The sequence below is a fragment of the Eptesicus fuscus genome, chromosome 6 (genome assembly GCF_027574615.1).
Source record: "Eptesicus fuscus isolate TK198812 chromosome 6, DD_ASM_mEF_20220401, whole genome shotgun sequence".
NCBI lineage: Eukaryota > Metazoa > Chordata > Mammalia > Chiroptera > Vespertilionidae > Eptesicus > Eptesicus fuscus.
Genome location: NC_072478.1, coordinates 40,309,099 through 40,327,310, shown reverse-complemented (window position 1 = coordinate 40,327,310; position 18,212 = coordinate 40,309,099). Strand labels below are relative to the sequence as shown.

The 18,212-nt window shown below is 35.9% G+C and overlaps 1 protein-coding gene across 1 annotated transcript in view; it reads right to left on the bottom strand.

Moving 5' to 3' along the window:
- LOC103290882 (probable ATP-dependent RNA helicase DDX60) overlaps positions 1–18,212 on the bottom strand; it is an 85,747-nt gene that overhangs the window by 64,262 nt on the left and 3,273 nt on the right. Inside the window, exons 2-8 of the mRNA XM_054716949.1 lie at positions 15,858–16,136; positions 10,751–10,820; positions 6,165–6,354; positions 5,475–5,816; positions 4,406–4,528; positions 1,927–2,097; positions 90–248 (exon numbers count right to left, since the gene is read on the bottom strand). Coding sequence (XP_054572924.1) covers positions 90–248; positions 1,927–2,097; positions 4,406–4,528; positions 5,475–5,816; positions 6,165–6,354; positions 10,751–10,820; positions 15,858–16,134 — 1,332 coding nt within the window. The 5' untranslated portion in view covers positions 16,135–16,136. The remainder of the gene's footprint in view (positions 1–89; positions 249–1,926; positions 2,098–4,405; positions 4,529–5,474; positions 5,817–6,164; positions 6,355–10,750; positions 10,821–15,857; positions 16,137–18,212) is intronic.

Sequence of the window (18,212 nt, the reverse complement as noted above, 5' to 3'; positions counted from 1 at the left end):
GCAATATTAGAAAAATCAAATTTTTCTGCCTTCTAATGTTTGCCTTATTGAATTTGCAATATTTATGATATTCCATGTAGTTCACATACCATTCTTAGAAATGGTACAAGTGTTCTGTCCCAAATATAATTAATAATTCTACCCTTAGCTCTTTGAAACAGGGGTAAATGTTGAAGGAAAATCACACTAAGACAGTGCATTCTGCAAAGATCTGCTGCTTCCTTTAGTGTTAGGGGTTTCTTCGAGTCCTGAAAAAAACGTGAATTGAGTAATATCAAACACAGGCAATGTAAACATTCAGAAATGCAAGAACAGCATCTTAGAGCATCTTACTCATAATGTCCCCACATGATAGATGTACTCCTATTCAATTATTTTGTTTTAAGAAAAAATTTAACAAGCATATAATTTTTTTCTAAACAGCATAACTAATTATTTTGCTTAGAAGTGAAAACTTTTCCAAATAAATGAGGCCCAGTATTTACAGCATCTAGTATTTTCATTTTTTAACATGGTGGAGGATGATCACCTGCATGGAGGCATGGCTAGCATGTATTTACAACCTCAAAGTAGAAATGCAAGCAGTGTCATAATGTTTCTTACTGTCATACCTGTTTCTATGTGTACTAAGGAAGTGCAGTCTAGCAGGAAACAAACAAACAAAAAACAAACTTTGGTTTGTAGCCTAGCTTTGCCACCAATTAGCTGTTTGACTCTTATTCATCTATTAAGTAGAATCACTGTAAAGATTTAACGACACTGTATATAAGGTACCTGGTATTAGCACATAATAAAGACAGTAAAAGTTAGCTTCTATTATTAATCAACATCACTATTATTATTGGTATTCTTTTTTTTTAATTTTTCAATTGCTGTTGACATTCAATATTATTTTATACTAGAGGCCTGGTGCATGAAATCCAAGCACTTGGGGGAGGCAGGGGATCTCTCAGCCTGGCCTGTGCCCTCTTGCAGTCCGGGAACCCTTGGGATGTCAACAGCAATTGAAAAGAAAAAAAAAAAAAGAATACCAATAATAATAGTGATGTTGATTAATAATAGAAGCTTACTTTTATTATTAATCACCTGGTGGTGAGAGGCTCCCAACACTGCCTCTGCACTCCCCAGCCATGAGCGGGGCTTCTGGCTGAGCAGTGCTCCCCCTGTGGGAGCACACTGACCACCAGAGGGCAACTCCTGCATTGAGCATCTGCCCTTTGGTGCTCAGTGTGCATCATATTGACCAGTCATTCCACCGTTCAGTTGATTTGCATATTAGCCTTTTATTATATAAGATTAGCTTCAGGTGTACAGCATAGTTGTTGGTATTCTTAACAGAAATCATGGGTTCTGCGCACCAGGGTAGATGATTAGTTATCCAGGTTCAACAGATGCTAAATTTCCTGTGGAATGTCACCACCACCCAGGCCTTGAAACTGGTCTATGACATTCTCAGCCACAGTGATGATCAGATGAGAACAAGAAGGAAATCAATATTTGTCCTTTGGTCAGGGAAGAAAGAGGTGACAAGCTCATTCCAGAAAAAGAAAAGTATCCTAACTTGTCTGTCAAGAGCCCAGTGTGCCATTATAAGAATGTGATCAATATATTTATCATTGTTTATTCAACAAACATGTGACAAACAGATATATTCTGTTTATACTTATAGCTACTACTCATAAGCATTGCTACAACTCAGATGGAAGTGGGGAGTAGGGGGTGGGAAGAGATCAACCAAAGAACTTGTATGCATATATGCATAACCTATGGACACAGACAATAGGGTAGTGAAAGCCTGGGGAAGGGTGTCGGGGAGGGCTAGAAGAGGTCAATGGAGTGGGGAAAGGGACATGTGTAATAGTTTTAATAATAAATATTTTTTTTAAATAACATTGAATAATTAAATTAATTTTGAAAGAATCCCACCTGTGTGTTATGATTTTCTGCACAGGTGTTTAGGTTTTCGTAGTCTTGGGCATCATGTAAAATTTTTTTATAGTGTTTCAGTGTCACAGCACATGAAATAGAGCAGACAACACTTCTTACATCAGCTCCTTCAGGCCATCGATTGAGAAGCAAGGACAAGGTCTGATGTATCTGCAATAAAATTTTTTTTGAAGACCTAGTGATTACAAGGGACAAGGTTCAAAGCTCAGGTGATATTTAACCCTAGAAAAAGAAGTTTAATTTTTCCCACTAATAATATTACTACTAAAATTTAATCTTTCAAATAATTAAGGAAAAATATTTTTAAAATGCCTAAGGAAGAACAGAACAATTGGGAAAATGTTTAATGAGAAATGATAATGAGTGTATCTAGCTAGGTCTAAGTATATTTTATTATTAATAACTATTTCTCCTCCTGGTCTGTATACTCCCTAACAAAACTGAATAGGCCATACCCAGTTTGCAAGTCCGTGAATGATTAACTTGTAAATTATTCAATGTTGCCAGTTCAGACAATTTTCAGTGGCCACTGAGGCAACTGAGGCAAAAATGATGTATTTGCCTGATGTTCAAAGCTACCTTCTCATAAATTGATAATTATAAACCATTGTCCCTGAAAGTATTATCACTATAACCTCCATGCTTTGGAGAAAGTTGGAAAGGAGCAAGAAATTGAAAAGTTCAACAAAGTAACTAGACAAGAACAGGATGCAGACTTAAGATAGTTTTCCTGCCCTAACTGGTTGGGCTCAGTGGATAGAGCATCGGCCTGTAGACTGAAGGGTCCCAGGTTTGATTCTGGTCAAGGGCATGTACCTTGGCAACTGATCGATGTTTCTCTCTAATCGATATTTCTAACTCTCTATCCCTCTCCCTTCCTCTCTGTAAAAAAATCAATAAAATATTTTTTAAAAGATAGTTTTTTCTATCTGTGGCTGGATATTAAATTCATTCATTTAAAAATGTTTGTCTATCCCAGCCAGAGTGGCTCAGTGGTTGAGCGTCAACCTATGAACCAGTAGGTCACAGTTCGATTCCCAGCCAGGGCACCAATCCCCAGTGTGGGGCGTGCAGGAGACAGACAATCAATGATTCTCTCTCATCATTGATGTTTCTATATCTCACTCCATCTCCCTTACTCTTTGAAATCAATAAAAAATATTTTTTAAAATGTTTGTCTAGTGTCTATATCCTATGTAAGGTGTGCAGGAATTTTAAGATTGATAACATGGCCTTTTGAGTTTTGAGCAGAGTAGTGCCATGATATTAGATTTACACTTCTAAAAGACCACTCTGATTACTGTGTAGAAAGTAAGTCATAGGGGATCAAAAGCAGAAACAGAAATACAAGTAGGTTGATGTAAGAAAGATTTGATAGAATCTCTAATGTCATAGTGATAGAAAAGATGACAATTTGGCATGTTCAGGATGTACAGTGACAGGATTTACTAGTGGATTGGTTGGGGGTATGAGGGAAAGAGTGAAGTCAAAAATACCTCCTAGGTTTACATACTGAACAACTATAAGCATATAGATAACATTAACTGATATGTGGAGATTTCAATGGAATGGGTTTGGACTCAAGGTCTTAAACTTAGCTATGTTAATTTTGTGATGCCTATTAAAAATCCATGTGATAACCAGCATAGCTCAGTGGTTAGGATGTTGGCACATGCACCAGAGGGTCCCGGGTTCAATTCTGGTCAAGGGCACGTACCTGGGTTGCAGGTTCAATCCCTGGTCCAGGTCAGGTTGTGTGCATGAGGCAACCAATCGATGTGTCTCTCTCACACTGATGTTTTACTCTCTTTCTCTACTCTCTCTCTCTCTCTCTGTCTCTCTCTCTCCCCATCCCATCCCTTCCCTTCTACTTTCTCTAAAACTCAATGGAAAAAATATCCTCAGGTGAGAATTAATAACAACAAGAAATCCATGAAGAGATGTTTAATAGGAGGCTGTCTATGAGAGAAACTAAGACAACATACCTAGTCTTTCAAAAAGAAGACTATGGAAGGGAAATATCAGATAGTGAGGTTGGAGTAATCAAAAGGATAAAATAACCACTGACTTAGGTTCCTCATGAGAGATTACTCAAGTATCAATGGCTTAATTTCCATACTAGCTACATAGCTTTCCTTTCCAGAAAACTAAAAAAATTCCTAGTTTTTAGGTATACATTTCCATAGTAGTCACCCAGATATTAAAAAATAAAAGTTTGAGATCTTAAAATTATCATACTAGCTTTCTTCCTCCAATTTTACTGTATGTTTTATAATCAATAAGTTTAGCAAGACTCCCTTTGCCTCAGTGCTATGCAGCTTAAAGAAGAAAGTCTATATAATCAGCAAGGACATGAATGTTGGTTTAAAAAAAAATGTCTGTCTTCTAGAAGAAATAAACTATTAAAAATATATTGCCTATGTGCTGGGCTTCAGTTTCCAAATAAATGTGTTGTTACCTCTTTCTGCATTTCTCCCAAGTTTAGTTTCAAATGATCATAGAGAAATATTTCTCTCTCCTGTAACCTTTGGTAATACTCTTTTATGTAGGCATGTAAGGCATGTTGCAGTTGTATCTCATGCTAAAAAACAAAACACATAAGTAAGTCGTCTGGTTCAAATAAAAATATCTATTGCAAACCTGTAGTTAAAGTAAATACAAGGTGAAAAATAATTATTATTATTTTACTACAGACAAAAACAACAAAAATACATTAATTCAAGCTAGAATAGTCTTCTACTCCATTTGTTTGAACCACTCACTGCTGAGGTTTCTAGAATATAAGAAGAGAAATTAAAATGCTTATAATTCAAATAAAACCAGCCACTAAGCAAGTGCTGGCTTTAGTAGTACTATAATTATTCTATATGGCCCCACACTGATATGTTATTTATTTATAAAAAAAGAAAATTTTAAGTAATAGTCTCAAGCCTTAGTATTTATTCACAGCTATTTTTTAATTGATACAACTACTCAAAATAATTGCAAAAAAGAACTGACAAATAAAATGATGAAATATTTTCTCTAACAGCTATCTTAATTTTAAAAGTGATAATAGAGACTAATCATACCAGATAATATATGTATACACATATATACACTTATGTGTAAATATATACACAAAATGTATGCAAATTTAATATACAGGAGTATATAAATGAATGTATATGTGATGTGAATATGTACATATGTATGAGCAGATACATGTAATTTATGTACAAGGTGCTCGCTGGGAATTTCCCACTGTGTCCTCACATGTCCTTAGCACTGTTCCTCTGCAGAGCCTATTGTACTTGACCTTAGCCCATACTTTTCCTCCCCACTTCCCAAAATTGCCCAAACAAAGGCTTAATATACAAGAACTTAAGCTAACTTAAATTCTGCCCTCTTTTCCCATGTTAGAATATTCCTTCAGAGTGTTCTTTATGCCTAGAATTTTTGAATAAACACTTATGGCTATTAGTTCTTTGGTTAATTTTTCCACATTTATGTTGCTCATTTATTCTGGGCAATTTAATATAACTTACCATTTCAAAAAACAATTTGTGCATATAGAGACTTGAGGCACAGTATCCATAAATTCTAAGGACATCTGACTCTATTCCCAAAATCTGTACAATATTGATTTTCTTCTGAAGAGCATGTATGATCAGAATGTTTAAGAAGTCTGTTTGACGAGCTGTTATTCCCTTATCTGAGACAATGAGGAAATATGGATAACATTCTTTAAGAAACATCTCCCATTCTTGTGTCAGACAGTTGGAAAATTCTGTATGAATAGTGACATCAGTATTGTATTCTAAATGATATATCAATATGGTACGAAGGGCCAGAATTTCAGGGTAATTATAATACAGATTTTCTGCATCCTGTAGATAAAGGAAATCAATTTTAATTTTAGAGATAAAAATAGAATATCTAGTTATTTTTTAAATATTAGCATTGCATATAAATTGTTGTATTAACATAATACAAAGAGTTAAAAATTCAAGGTTATTAGCTTAATTTTTCTGACTACTGTAGAAATGTCAGATAAAGACTCATTAGCCATTTCCCTATCAATAATACTTGGTATTATTCCTATTAGTATAGACTTTAATTACAATCTGAATAAGCAAAATATATAAAAGAGTAAGTAATGACTGATAACACTTAAAACTAAATGCTTTTTCTTAGCCTCTATGAAATGAGAACAGAAAATTAAATCTGTTTGTTACCTTAAAAAAAACTATTACAAATTTGGCTTCCTTTTGAATGAAATCATGCAGAAATTGTTCTACAATATAAAAGAAGTGAAGAGTTTGTCCTTTCTTGAAGTTCACATTAAGAAAACAAGTGATGAGTAATGAATCTCCATCAATCAAAAAAAATTCAGACTCAACAAAGTCTTTAAGTAAGCTCACCATTCTGAATAAAAATATAAAACACATAATGTAAAGATTATAAAGATAATAGTTTAAGATAAAATCCCACAGTTCAATTGGTTTCACAAATTTTCTTCTAGTTTAAGCAAGAATCTTAAAGGAAAACTAACCACACAGTTCTATTATATTTAAGTAACAAATTTCCAGGGCATTCCTATTATTCTGCAATCATAAATAAGCCCTTAGTTAAAGTATGACTGATTCTATAGTGAAACTGAAATTGATTGGTGTAAGCATAAATTTATGCAAAGAAAGTGCCTCTCTATTTTAAATTTATACTTACTGTTTTTGTACTTCCAGTGTGAAAAATTAAAACAGCCATAATCCTTGGTCAATTATATGTATGGAACTATCTCATTGTGCCTTTTAAATTAACAAATAATGAAGAGCTGTAAACTCTTCACCCACTCCAAAAATTTCCTATAACTTATATCTACCTTATGAGAAGTTGACAAAACTTATCTCCCTAACTCTCCCTCAGAGGCAACCACTGCCTTGAATTTAGTTTTCATCATACCCTTTCTCACTTTCTAAAAGTTTTTATGACAGTACTAGAGGCCCAGTGCACATAATTCGTGCATGGGAAGGGAGTCCCCTCAATCCAGCCTGCACCCTCTCCAATCCAGGACCCCATGGGAGATGTAAAACTGCCGGTTTAGTTGGATATCCATCAGTTGGACATCCCTCTCGCAATCCAGGACCGCTGGCTCCTAATCACGTGCCTGCCTGATGACCTGATCACCCCTAATCGCCTCTGCCTGCCAGCCTGATTACCCCCTAACTGCTCCCCTGCCAGACTGATCGTCCCTTAACTGCTCCCCTGCTGGCCTGACCTCCCTCTATCTGCTTCCCTGCCAGCCTGATTGCCCCCTACCTGCCCTCCCCTGCCAGCCAGATTGCCCTTAACTGCCCTCCCCTGCTGGCCTGATCACCCTTAACCACCTCTGCCTTGGCCCCTGCCACCGTGACTTTGTCCAGAAGGATGTCCGGAAGATGCCCAGTCTAATTAGCATATTGCTCTTTTATTAGTATAGATATGCATGCCTCGTTTAGGATCTTTATTAAAAGAACAATGTCTTATCTGAGTTTTATGGAATTTTAAAACATAATTACCAATTGCTATTAAAATTCTAGTATATGGTTACAGGAAGCTATATTTAAATAACTTTACTGCTGTATAATAGCAATTATATATCTATATCAATATTTATCTTTCTCCTTTCAATGAGCATTTGAATTATTTCTTCCATTTATTGCTGTTACAAACTGTGCTGCAATGATCATTCTTGTGTCTGTTTCCTAATACACAGGTGAAACTCTCAGGTCTATTTATAAACATGTAATTACTAATTTGTACACCATAAGGCAATAGCAACTCATTTTCTAAAGCAATCCTATAGAGTTATACCTACATTAACAGGTGTCAGAAATGCAATTCATCTGCATAATTTTCAACACCTGGTGTTGTAAAAAACATGAACTACATGCTTCTAATTTAATTTTTTTCTTTTGTTTCTTCAGTTTTGTGGCTAGGATGTGTGAAGCTACTACATGCTACTAAAAAAATTAAAACTGCAGAAACGTGAATTCTGCTGTGCATTTTTTCAGAATTTACTCTTTGCACATTTTGACACATAAAGTAGTAAACCAGATTGCATTCTCTGCAGTCAGATTGCTGAAATTAGAATCCTGGCTCTGTTACATACAAGTTCTGGGAGTTTGTTTGTTTATTTATTTATTTTACTTTCTAATATGTTTATTTTTTAATAGAATTTATTGGGGTGACATTGGTTTACAAAACCTTACAGGTTTCAAGTGTACAACTCAACAAAACATCATCTGCACACTGGATCATGTGCCCATCACCCCAAGAAAAGTCTCTTTCAGTCCCTACTCTCCCTCCCCCTTCCCTGTTTGCCCACCGCCACCTACCCCCACTACCTTTTCCTCTGGCCATCACCACACTGTTGTCTGTGTCTATGTGTTACATAGTGTGTGTTTGTGTGTGTGTGTGTGTGTGTGTGTGTGTATCTTTTTTTTTTTTTTGCTTAAAACCTTGACCTTCTTTTATCTAGCCCCCCCCAACTCTATTCCCCTCTGACAGCTGTCAGTCTGTTCCATGTATCCATGCCTCTGTTTTGTTTGTCAGTTTGTTTTGTTCATTAGATTCCACATATAAGTGAGGTCATATGGTATTTGCCTTTCTCTGGCTTATTTCACTTAGATAATAATCTCCAGGTTTATCCATGTTGTCACAAAAGGTAAGATTCTGCCTTGGTTTGGTTCAGTGGATAAAGCCTCAGCTAGTGGACTGAAGGGTCCTGGGTTCAATCCTGGCCAAGAGCATGTACATCCATTATGGGCTCGATCCCTGGCCCTGATTGGGGTGCATGACCTGGTTGGGGTGCATGCCAGAGGCAACCAATCAATGTGTCTCTCTCACATCAATGTGTCTCTCTCTCTCTGTCTCTCCTTCTCTCTAAAAATCAATGGAAAAATATCCTCGGGTGAGGATTAATAACAAAAAAAAAATAGTAAAATTCCATTTATTTGTTTGTTTGCTTACTTTTATGGTCAAGTAGCATTCTATTGTATAAATGTACCACAGCTTTTTTATCCACTCATCTACTGATGGACACTGGGCTGTTTCCAGATCTTACCTATTGTAAATAATGCTGCAAAGAACATAGGGGTGCATATATTCTTTCAAATTAATGTTTTGAGTTTCTTCAGATTACATATTCCCAGAAGTGGGATCACTGGATCAATAAGTAGATACAGTTATAACTTTTGAGGAAACTCCATGCTGTTTTCCACAGTGACTGCACCTGTCTGCATTCCCACCAACAGTGCACAAGGGTTCCCTTTTCTCTACATCCTTGCCAGCACTTGTTGTTTTATTGATGGAACTACATCAAACTGAAAAGCTTTAGCACAGCAAAAGAAAACATCAACAAAGGGAAAAGGGAACCCACTGAATGGGAGAACATATTTGCTAATGATACATTTAATAAGGGATTAATTTCTAAAATATATAAAGAACTTATACAACTCAACACCAGGAAAACAAACAACCCAATTTTAAAAAAAGGACAAGCTATGAGACTTTAGATTACTTCTCTATTCTGTGCTAGTTTCTCAACTTAAGTGGAAATTAAAAGAAGTTAAAATTTCATGTAGGATTCATGAGATAAATATTTATACAATTTTTAGAACTAAGTATTCTTATGTCATATGTTTAAAATATTCATATCATAAATGATGTTTTGGGTTTGGGCTTTATTTTATAACTAGAGGCCCAGTGCATGATTGAACCATGGACGTGTAGGGTCCCCTACACGCTTTCGCTTTTCACGGTGGAGCTGGGTGCCTGTCCGCTGGTGCACCAGGCACCCAGCTCCCCCACTTTTAATGGTCCGCAGCCACTGAGGGGGGCTACCCTGCTGTTGAGAGGCGCAGGGGGCGGGAATCCTGCCCCCTGCGCCTCTCAACGGCCGCTGAGGGGGGCTGCCGTGGACACCTGGCTACCCTGCTGTTGAGAGGCACAGCTGGGTGTCCGCAGCAGGCCCCTTCAGCGGCCGTGGATCTGGCCGTTGAGAGGCACAGGGGGCGGGAGTCCCGCCCCCTGCACCTCTCAACAGCAGGGTAGCCCCCCTCAGTGGCCACGGATCCGTGCCTCTCAATGGCCGGATAGGCCACCCCGAGTTCTGCCCCCCAGCCTCCCGCTGCCCAATCATGGGCGTAGAGGAGTGATGGTAATTTACATGTTACTCTATTATTAGATAGGATTGCATGAAATTGGCATTTCAGCGTATCTATTCTAAATTATTTTAGAAAATTGGAATGTGGATATAAGTGATATAAGATCAGACTAAATAAATCACCTATAACAAGAAATTCTACTTTCTTCATCCCTAGAGCCTAGCATATTAATGAGCACACAAAAATGGCTGTTGAGGGAATTAAATGATGCATTAGTTTGGTATATTTGTCCTTGTTGCTATTAAATAATGTTTCGGCATTAGTTAAAACACACCAAATTTCAATTTTATGAAATTTTCAAAGATTTTGACATGTAATATGATGCCAATTAAATTGCTACTTTAGTCTTACGCAAGATTTAAAAAATGAATCTTTCCTCCACTATACCCTTTCAAATTTTCAGTATATTATTCCTTACTACTGAATAAAAGCCATATAGTGGAATCCTTCCCAAGAAAACAAAATATTTATCTATTTTCAGAAATATCAACCTCTTGCCCCACTTGCAGTTTACCCAAAATGATTCTTAGTAAGAAGAAATAAAAAAAATATGCCACACAGAGGAAATGAATTATTTCTAATGATATATTACTTTGAAGGACTTGTGCTGTACTTACTTAGATTTTGACAGAGTTTTCCAAATATTCAATGAGAGGGCCCTCAGAATTCGCTTACATTCAGTTAATCCTTTAAAATAAGTAACAAGTTTAATACTCAACTTTAAAATAATTTTAATTGATAATTCCTTCTGTTGCTAATTTTGAGTATACTTATATTTTATACAAGACTGCATAAGCATGGATGAAATATTCAGTTACATGTCAAAAGATAAGCAGATTATGTTAAAAATGAGAATATGCCTACATTACTTACTATAAAGAATAAATATGGGTAAGGTAAGCCAATCTTACAGTTTTAAATTTTCATTTCTCATAAATACAAAATAGTAAATTCCTAGTTGCAAATGAATTTTAATGATAAACATAAATACAAGTCTACAAAGACAAAATGTCCAGAAAACTAAAAATTTAACACTTTCAAAATTAATTCATATAAATATATAGAAAGATATCTTTAAACAGATATATAGATACAGTGTCTATCTTCAAAAGTTTTCTCATTGCCCTGGCCGGTTTGGCTCAGTGGATAGAGCATCGGCCTGCAGACTCAGGGGTCCCAGGTTCTGTTCCGGTCAAGGGCTTGTACCTTGGTTGCAGGCACATCCCCAGTGGTGAGTGTGCAGAAGGCAGCTGATCGATGTTTCTCTCTCATTTATGTTTCTAGCTCTCTATCCCTCTCCCTTCCTCTCTGTAAAAAATCAATGAAATATATATATTTTTTAAAGTTTTCTCATTAAGCACAAATAATGAAATGGCAAATCCTGTATTTTTCTACTCTTCTGAATACTGAGGGAAGTGGGGGAGAAAATTTGATTTAATTCATTGAAATAAATTACTCCTGCAAATTTCTTTGTAATATCCCATGTCCTTGTTAAATGCATTCTATTAAGAAATTAGCACTTGGAAAGGAAACAAACATTCACCTATTTAGAATGTGAGGTCTCAGGGGGGGAAAAAGTAAGCAGGAATATTGAAACACTATAGATTTCTTGGCATTTCTGTTACAGTACTTTGATAAGGCTACACTTGGGTTTATATAGTCATTTTAATTAAAATTGTACTTATTTAGTATTTGTTACAATTAACATAGACGTCTCCAAATGTCTTCATTGTTGTGTGACCCTGTAATTTCATACTTTCATTTTATCATTACTATTTTCATATCCATGCTGAGAGAAGCAACCGATCAAGCTAGCATTGTGATTAGTTACAGATGCAAGATTTAAAGTTTTGTGTAAGATAGCAGAAACGTTTTCTGTTACTAGGTCTCAAGTTTTGCTTATTAAAAGCCTGCCTAACTGGTGGAGTCATGTGAAAATATTCATTTGGAATAATATTTCAAAGTTTAATCTCAATTGCATCAATAATTTTAAAAACACATTAAATTGGTCTACTCTATTTCTTTTACTTATTTTTATTTTAGTTTGTAAGAAGGTAATAAATATTTCAATTTAAGCTTAGGTGAATTATGAACACTTGCTGTGGGTAGTTACTCATACACTAGAGGTCCAGTGCACGAATTTGTGCACGGGTGGAGTCTGGCCGGTCTGCCCCGATTGGGGCCGGGCCGACTGGAGGTGGGGGGCCACAGACAGTCAGCCAGCTGGCCCCACCCCCAATCAAGGTGGGGGGGGGGGCGATTGGGGCCGCAGTGCGCATCAGAACAACCAGTCGTTCCAGTTGTCCCGGTGTTCTGGTCTCTTGGCTTTTATATATATAGATCATCCAGATGAAGAATTCAAAAATCTTGAAAATTTAATCAAGGTGGTTAATAAAAGGTGGTTGGTGATGGGGCAACCCTAAATTTTGGTTGATCATTTTTTGGGGGAGGACTGATAATAATTTAAAAATACAGAAGAGTATAAAAAATAATAGCAAACATCTATGTATCAAACATTGGAATTGATAAATGTTAAAATTTTGCCCTTTTGATTCAAATTTATTTATTAAAGGGGAATAAACACAGAATATGTAGCTGTATTCCCATTCTGCTGTCATAGCTGGCCACCGACATTGTGATATTTCTTTGCCATAATTTTGTATTAACACATATAATGTCCTTCTTTTTCTCCTTCAATTAAATGGTATTATTCCACAACTTTTCTTCATTCAACTTTATGATTTTGAGATCTATCCACACTGATACACATTTTAGCAGCTGATAATGCTCTACCATACAATTATAGCACCTTCTGAAGCCAAATTCCATAATAATAGATATTTAGGTTGTTTGTTTTCTTCCCATTGTCTTACAAATTATGGCATATTATACATTTTTTTAAATTCCTTTCTTTATTTTCTAATTGAATTTTTTGGGTTGATGTAGGTCAATAAAAATTTTAATATGTCTCATGGAGCATAAGCAAGAGAAATTCTCTAAGAGGTAAAGATTAGAGAGGTAAGCAACTTTACTAGATAGTATTAAGTTCATATTCAATGTATTGATATTGTCAAACTTTAATCTGACAAATGTGAAATAGTATCTCAGAGTTCTAATTTATATTGCTACCAAGGAAGAGTATCTTGTAGAATATATATCTGTTTTTTTAACATTCAAATTTTCCTTTTGTGATTTGCTTATTGACAACATTTGCCTATTTTCTACTGAGTTGTCTTCTCCAATTAATTTGTATATAATCTTTAGTTTTCCTGGATAAATAATACTTATATTTATACATGGATATATGGTTTCATTCCAGTATACCCCTTTAACATTGTTTGCTATCTTTAATACATAAATACTCTTTTATTTGATATGAGAAAATTTATCAAATTTTTTATTTTAAAATTTCTTTTATCTCGTTTAAGAAATTACGCACTTGTTTTATTTTGTTTAAGACATTTATCTCAAGATCCTTAAGATATTCTGATGCATATTTTTTGTAGAGGCAAGATGAAAGAGGAGATTCAGATTGAACATGTATTAAATTTAAATATTAATTTGGTCAGACTAGATGTACTTATTATATCAGATGATAACAAGGAAGAACCTAGGATATTTCTACATTTATTCAGTACAAATAAGTTCTTCTATAATGTTTCATAATTATTTTCTCCTTAATATGTTTTTGTTAATCCTCACTCAAGGATATGTTTATTGATTTTTAGAGGGGGGCGGAGAGAAAGAGAGAAGCATTGATGTGAATGAGAAACATTGATCAGTTGCCTCCTGTAAGTGCCCCTACTGGGAATCAAACCCAAAACCTAGGTATGTGCCCTGACTGGGAATTGAAACTGCAACCTTTTGGTGTATGGAACAATGCCCAACCAAGTGAGCTACTGGCCAGAGCTCTCCTTAATATGCTTTGTTAAGTTTATTCCTCCATATATTTTATGGATAATTTGTATGGATAATTCGATGGTTTTCTTTCTTTGAATGTATTTTCCAATTAGTCACATTTGTACTCAGAATCAGTATTATATTCCACACTAATGGATATTTCCATACTGATGGGATTAAGATCAATATTTTTTAACATGTCAATTTTACATTCCAAAAGAGAATTCTCTTATTTCTCAGTTGTGTGTAGATTATCTTGGACATTTTAGGTAGACTTTCTTCACTGTTCAGGGTAGAGTATAATAATTATTTTTGCTTTCCTCCTTATCTTCACATATTTTATTTACTTTTCAGAGGGTTGTTTTTTTACACTAATTAGACCCTCCAATATAATACTAGATTGTTGTGATGAAAGAAAGCAAAAATGCTTTCTTGGTTCTCATTTCAGTGGCAAAGCAGATGAAGTTTTAACATTATCCAATGTTTGATATAGATATTTAGCAAGCTGCTTTTATTAAGTTTAGGTAACTATCTTATTTTCCCAGTGAGTGACAAAATAGTCATGAGTAACTATTGAACTTTATTAAATGTTTTTCTGCAGCTACTGGAATATTTTCCTTTAATCTGATAATACACTATTTTATTATAAAATTTTTATATTGAGATATATATTAAAACTCAACATAGTATTGATTTTTTTTTTTACATTCAGTATAATGATATTATACTAGAGGCCCAGCGCACAAAATTCATCTGTGGGTACGGTCCCTAGGCCTGGCCTGCAATTAGGGCCATCTTCCCTGGCTGCCTGCAGCTAGCCCCACACCCTGCTGTCACCCACCCTCAGTTCCCAGTTTGCCATGGGGTGATTGGAGTCTGACGACAGGGTGTTGGGAGGGGAGGAACCGAGAGGTTGGCTGTTCCCGCCTGCTCGCCGGCCCCGGCCCTGCCACAGGTTGCCTTCTGTGTGTGAGGGGGGTGACTGGTGGGGTGGTGGCTTTGGCCTGGTGCCACTCACATCCCCCGCCACCCACCCCCGGTTCCCTGTTTGCCATCAGGCAATTGGAGCCTGCTGGCTGAGGAAAGGGACCAAGAGGTGGTCAGTAAGCCTCATAGTGACTGGTCCAGTGGTTGTTCTGGTCATTCTGCCATTATGGTCAATTAGCATATTACCCTTTTATTATATAGGATGTGCTAATACACTGTAGGGCAAAAGTCAGTTTACAGCTGTTTATATGGAAAATAATACAAAAAAATAAATAATGTTATAAGAATAAATTCTGTTTCACATACACTGTAAAACCCATTTTTGCCAAATCTATAATTAATTTAGGAACTCAAGATGAACATTCTGGTACCCTTCAACCTTTTGAGTCAAGCAGAGTCATGTGGACCTGCTTTTAAATTCACAGTACTATAATCAGAATCATGTGAGAACCTTATTATTATAATTGTTGATTCTCAGTCCCTATCCCTAAGGATTTATTGATTTAACTGGACTTATGAAAATTCAAAGAACTATACCTAATTGGAGTGTAATAAATATGTATTTAAGTTAAATAAAATTACCCATACACACTCATTAAAAAAAAAAAATTCCCTAACCTAATTTTTGTTTACAGTATAGATTCCAAGCCAAGCAAACTATTCAATCTGGGTCAACTAAAAACCAACAACAAACATCTTATTTAATATAAAAGAGAGAAAGTGTAAAGGTACTGATATTGTTCGGAGAGAAGGAGAAAGAGAGAGAGGAGGAGGAAGAGAAGGAAGGGGGAGGAGGAAGGAGGAGGGAGGGAAATTCATCCATGGGTGTGGCCTCACCTGATTTTCCTAAATCATGGCTGCTTTCATCTGTAGCTTCAACTTCTGATGGCTTCTCTTCATGCATTCCAGACTCACATGGTAACTGCCCAGAAGCTGGCTCTTCTACTACGTCTTCTGAGCTTAGATGATCTTCTTCTTCAGATTGATCAAATGAGGACAAGCTCTCCATGGTCTCACTGTCATCAGAGCTGTCACTTTCAGTATCACTCTCACTTTCACCTTCGCTGCTACTAGGGCTTGATTTTTCATTTGAAATAGTAGGTTCAGAAGCCATGTCTATAAAAGCAAAGCTCTTAATTATCACTTTATTTAAAATAACATCACCATATAGTTTACTTCTTCCAGAGGTAAAATCTGTTCAATTCCTTCTTTTCTCTAAATCTCCTCCATACCTAGTTCCCAAATGAGGATACTTTTTCATAATCCTCTTCACAAATATGTTTGCAACTAAATTACTAAACGGGATGGTGGAGCTGCATGATAGGGCAAAACTTATTCCTGAAAATATATATGTGAAAGAGGATTGAATATATATAAAAAATAATAGCAAACATCTATATATCCTGAAAATATATATGTGAAAGTCATATTTACAGAGACAAAAAAATAATGTACACATTTAAAAGAAGATTTGATCTACGAAAACTAATAAATGGTGAACATTTCTATGTAAATTTTAGCTTTGGAATAGTCTACATAGATAAATTTCTAGCATTTTAAATATTACTTTGATTGTATTCTTTTATTTCATAGCTGAGCACATAGACAACCAGATTATAATCTATTAACTCTCTATTAATGCTTTAATTTGCAGCTTTCTGTATACCCAATGACTTTCATCATTTTTTTTCAAATGAGTTTATGAAATATGCATTGTCTCACTGTATAAACATGTGTACTCTTCCTTTATCTGTTCTTTTTTAAATAGTAAAATATTTAAGTGGTGACATTAAGAAAGCTATAAAAACTGGGACCCTATCTCGTTGGCTAGCAGATGGCATAACTTCATGTTGTATCCAAATGTTTATTCTCCAGCTTATGGAGGAAAGGATCAAGTGTGGTCCCTCAGAAATCAAACTAATAAAGTTTCACTGTATACTTAAAGCAAATAGATACAATCATAGGTACTATGGATACTCAGATTCACAAGACAGTTACAAGCAGAAGGAATGATTATCTGTAAGTAAACTCCAATTTATAGTAGCATTAATAGTGTCACCAAGAAATTTTAATGTCATGGACTCTTTAAATAAAATCACAGATATAATTATCAAATTATATAAAAATAAATTACACCTACACAATTACAAAAGTCAGTGTTTTATTTTTGTAAAAATAGTAGCTAAGAGTAACTTGGCTATAATACCGGTCACCTTACTGAGTGCCTATAATAATTTAATTAATTAATTAATTAATCTACCCAATCAAGGCCTCTAGCTTCTAAGAAACATCCACTCATCTGTCAAAATTCCATATCCATTTATGATAGAAACTCTCGCCTAGCCAGAGTGGCTCAATGGGGTGACCAGGCCAGCAGGGGGGTTAGTGAGGGACGACCAAACGACTAAACAGCAGGCTGCATGGGACGACCAGGCCCACGGGGGGGGCGGGAGGGGGCATTTGGGGGCGACCAGGCCAGCAGGTTAATTTAGAGGTGATATAATGAGGGTTGTATTATAGCTAGTAAATGCACTAGATAGGATGGAAGCAGAAAATGGAGAGTGCCATGGAGATAAGATATTTTAACTTGACTTTTAAGGATTATCAGGAGCTTTCCAGATAATGGCAGGGTAAGAGCATTCTAGAAAAACAAGGTGTTCAAAGGCCAACAGCAGATCTGAGAAGGCACAGTTTGTTTGTTTTTTTGTTTTGTTTTGTTTTAAATGTATTTTATTGATTTTTTACAGAGAGGAAGGGAGAGGACTAGAGAGTTAGAAACATCCATCAGCTGCCTCCTGCACACTCCCTACTGGGTATGTGCCCGCAACCAAGGTACATGCCCTTGACCCTTGAGTCCCCAGGCTGATGCTCTATCCACTGAGCCAAACCGATTAGGGCAGAAGGCACAGTTTGAATGGAGTACCTCACTAAGCTTGCTCAGGGTGTGCCTCTAAAAGATTAGAATCAGTATCTTCCCTAGTTTGCAAATAGGATATGTATAAACCGTATTTGATTAATCCCATTGGTCAACTGAACCAAGAAATAACTGGAAGTATACCCTAGACAATCATGCTTGTCTTAATGATTAGCACGAATACCATTTTTCTTTCCCTGGAAATAATCCAACAACACAGGATCTAGGAAACAATCTAACAGCAGCCCTGACAAGCATGCAATCTCATTGATGTCACA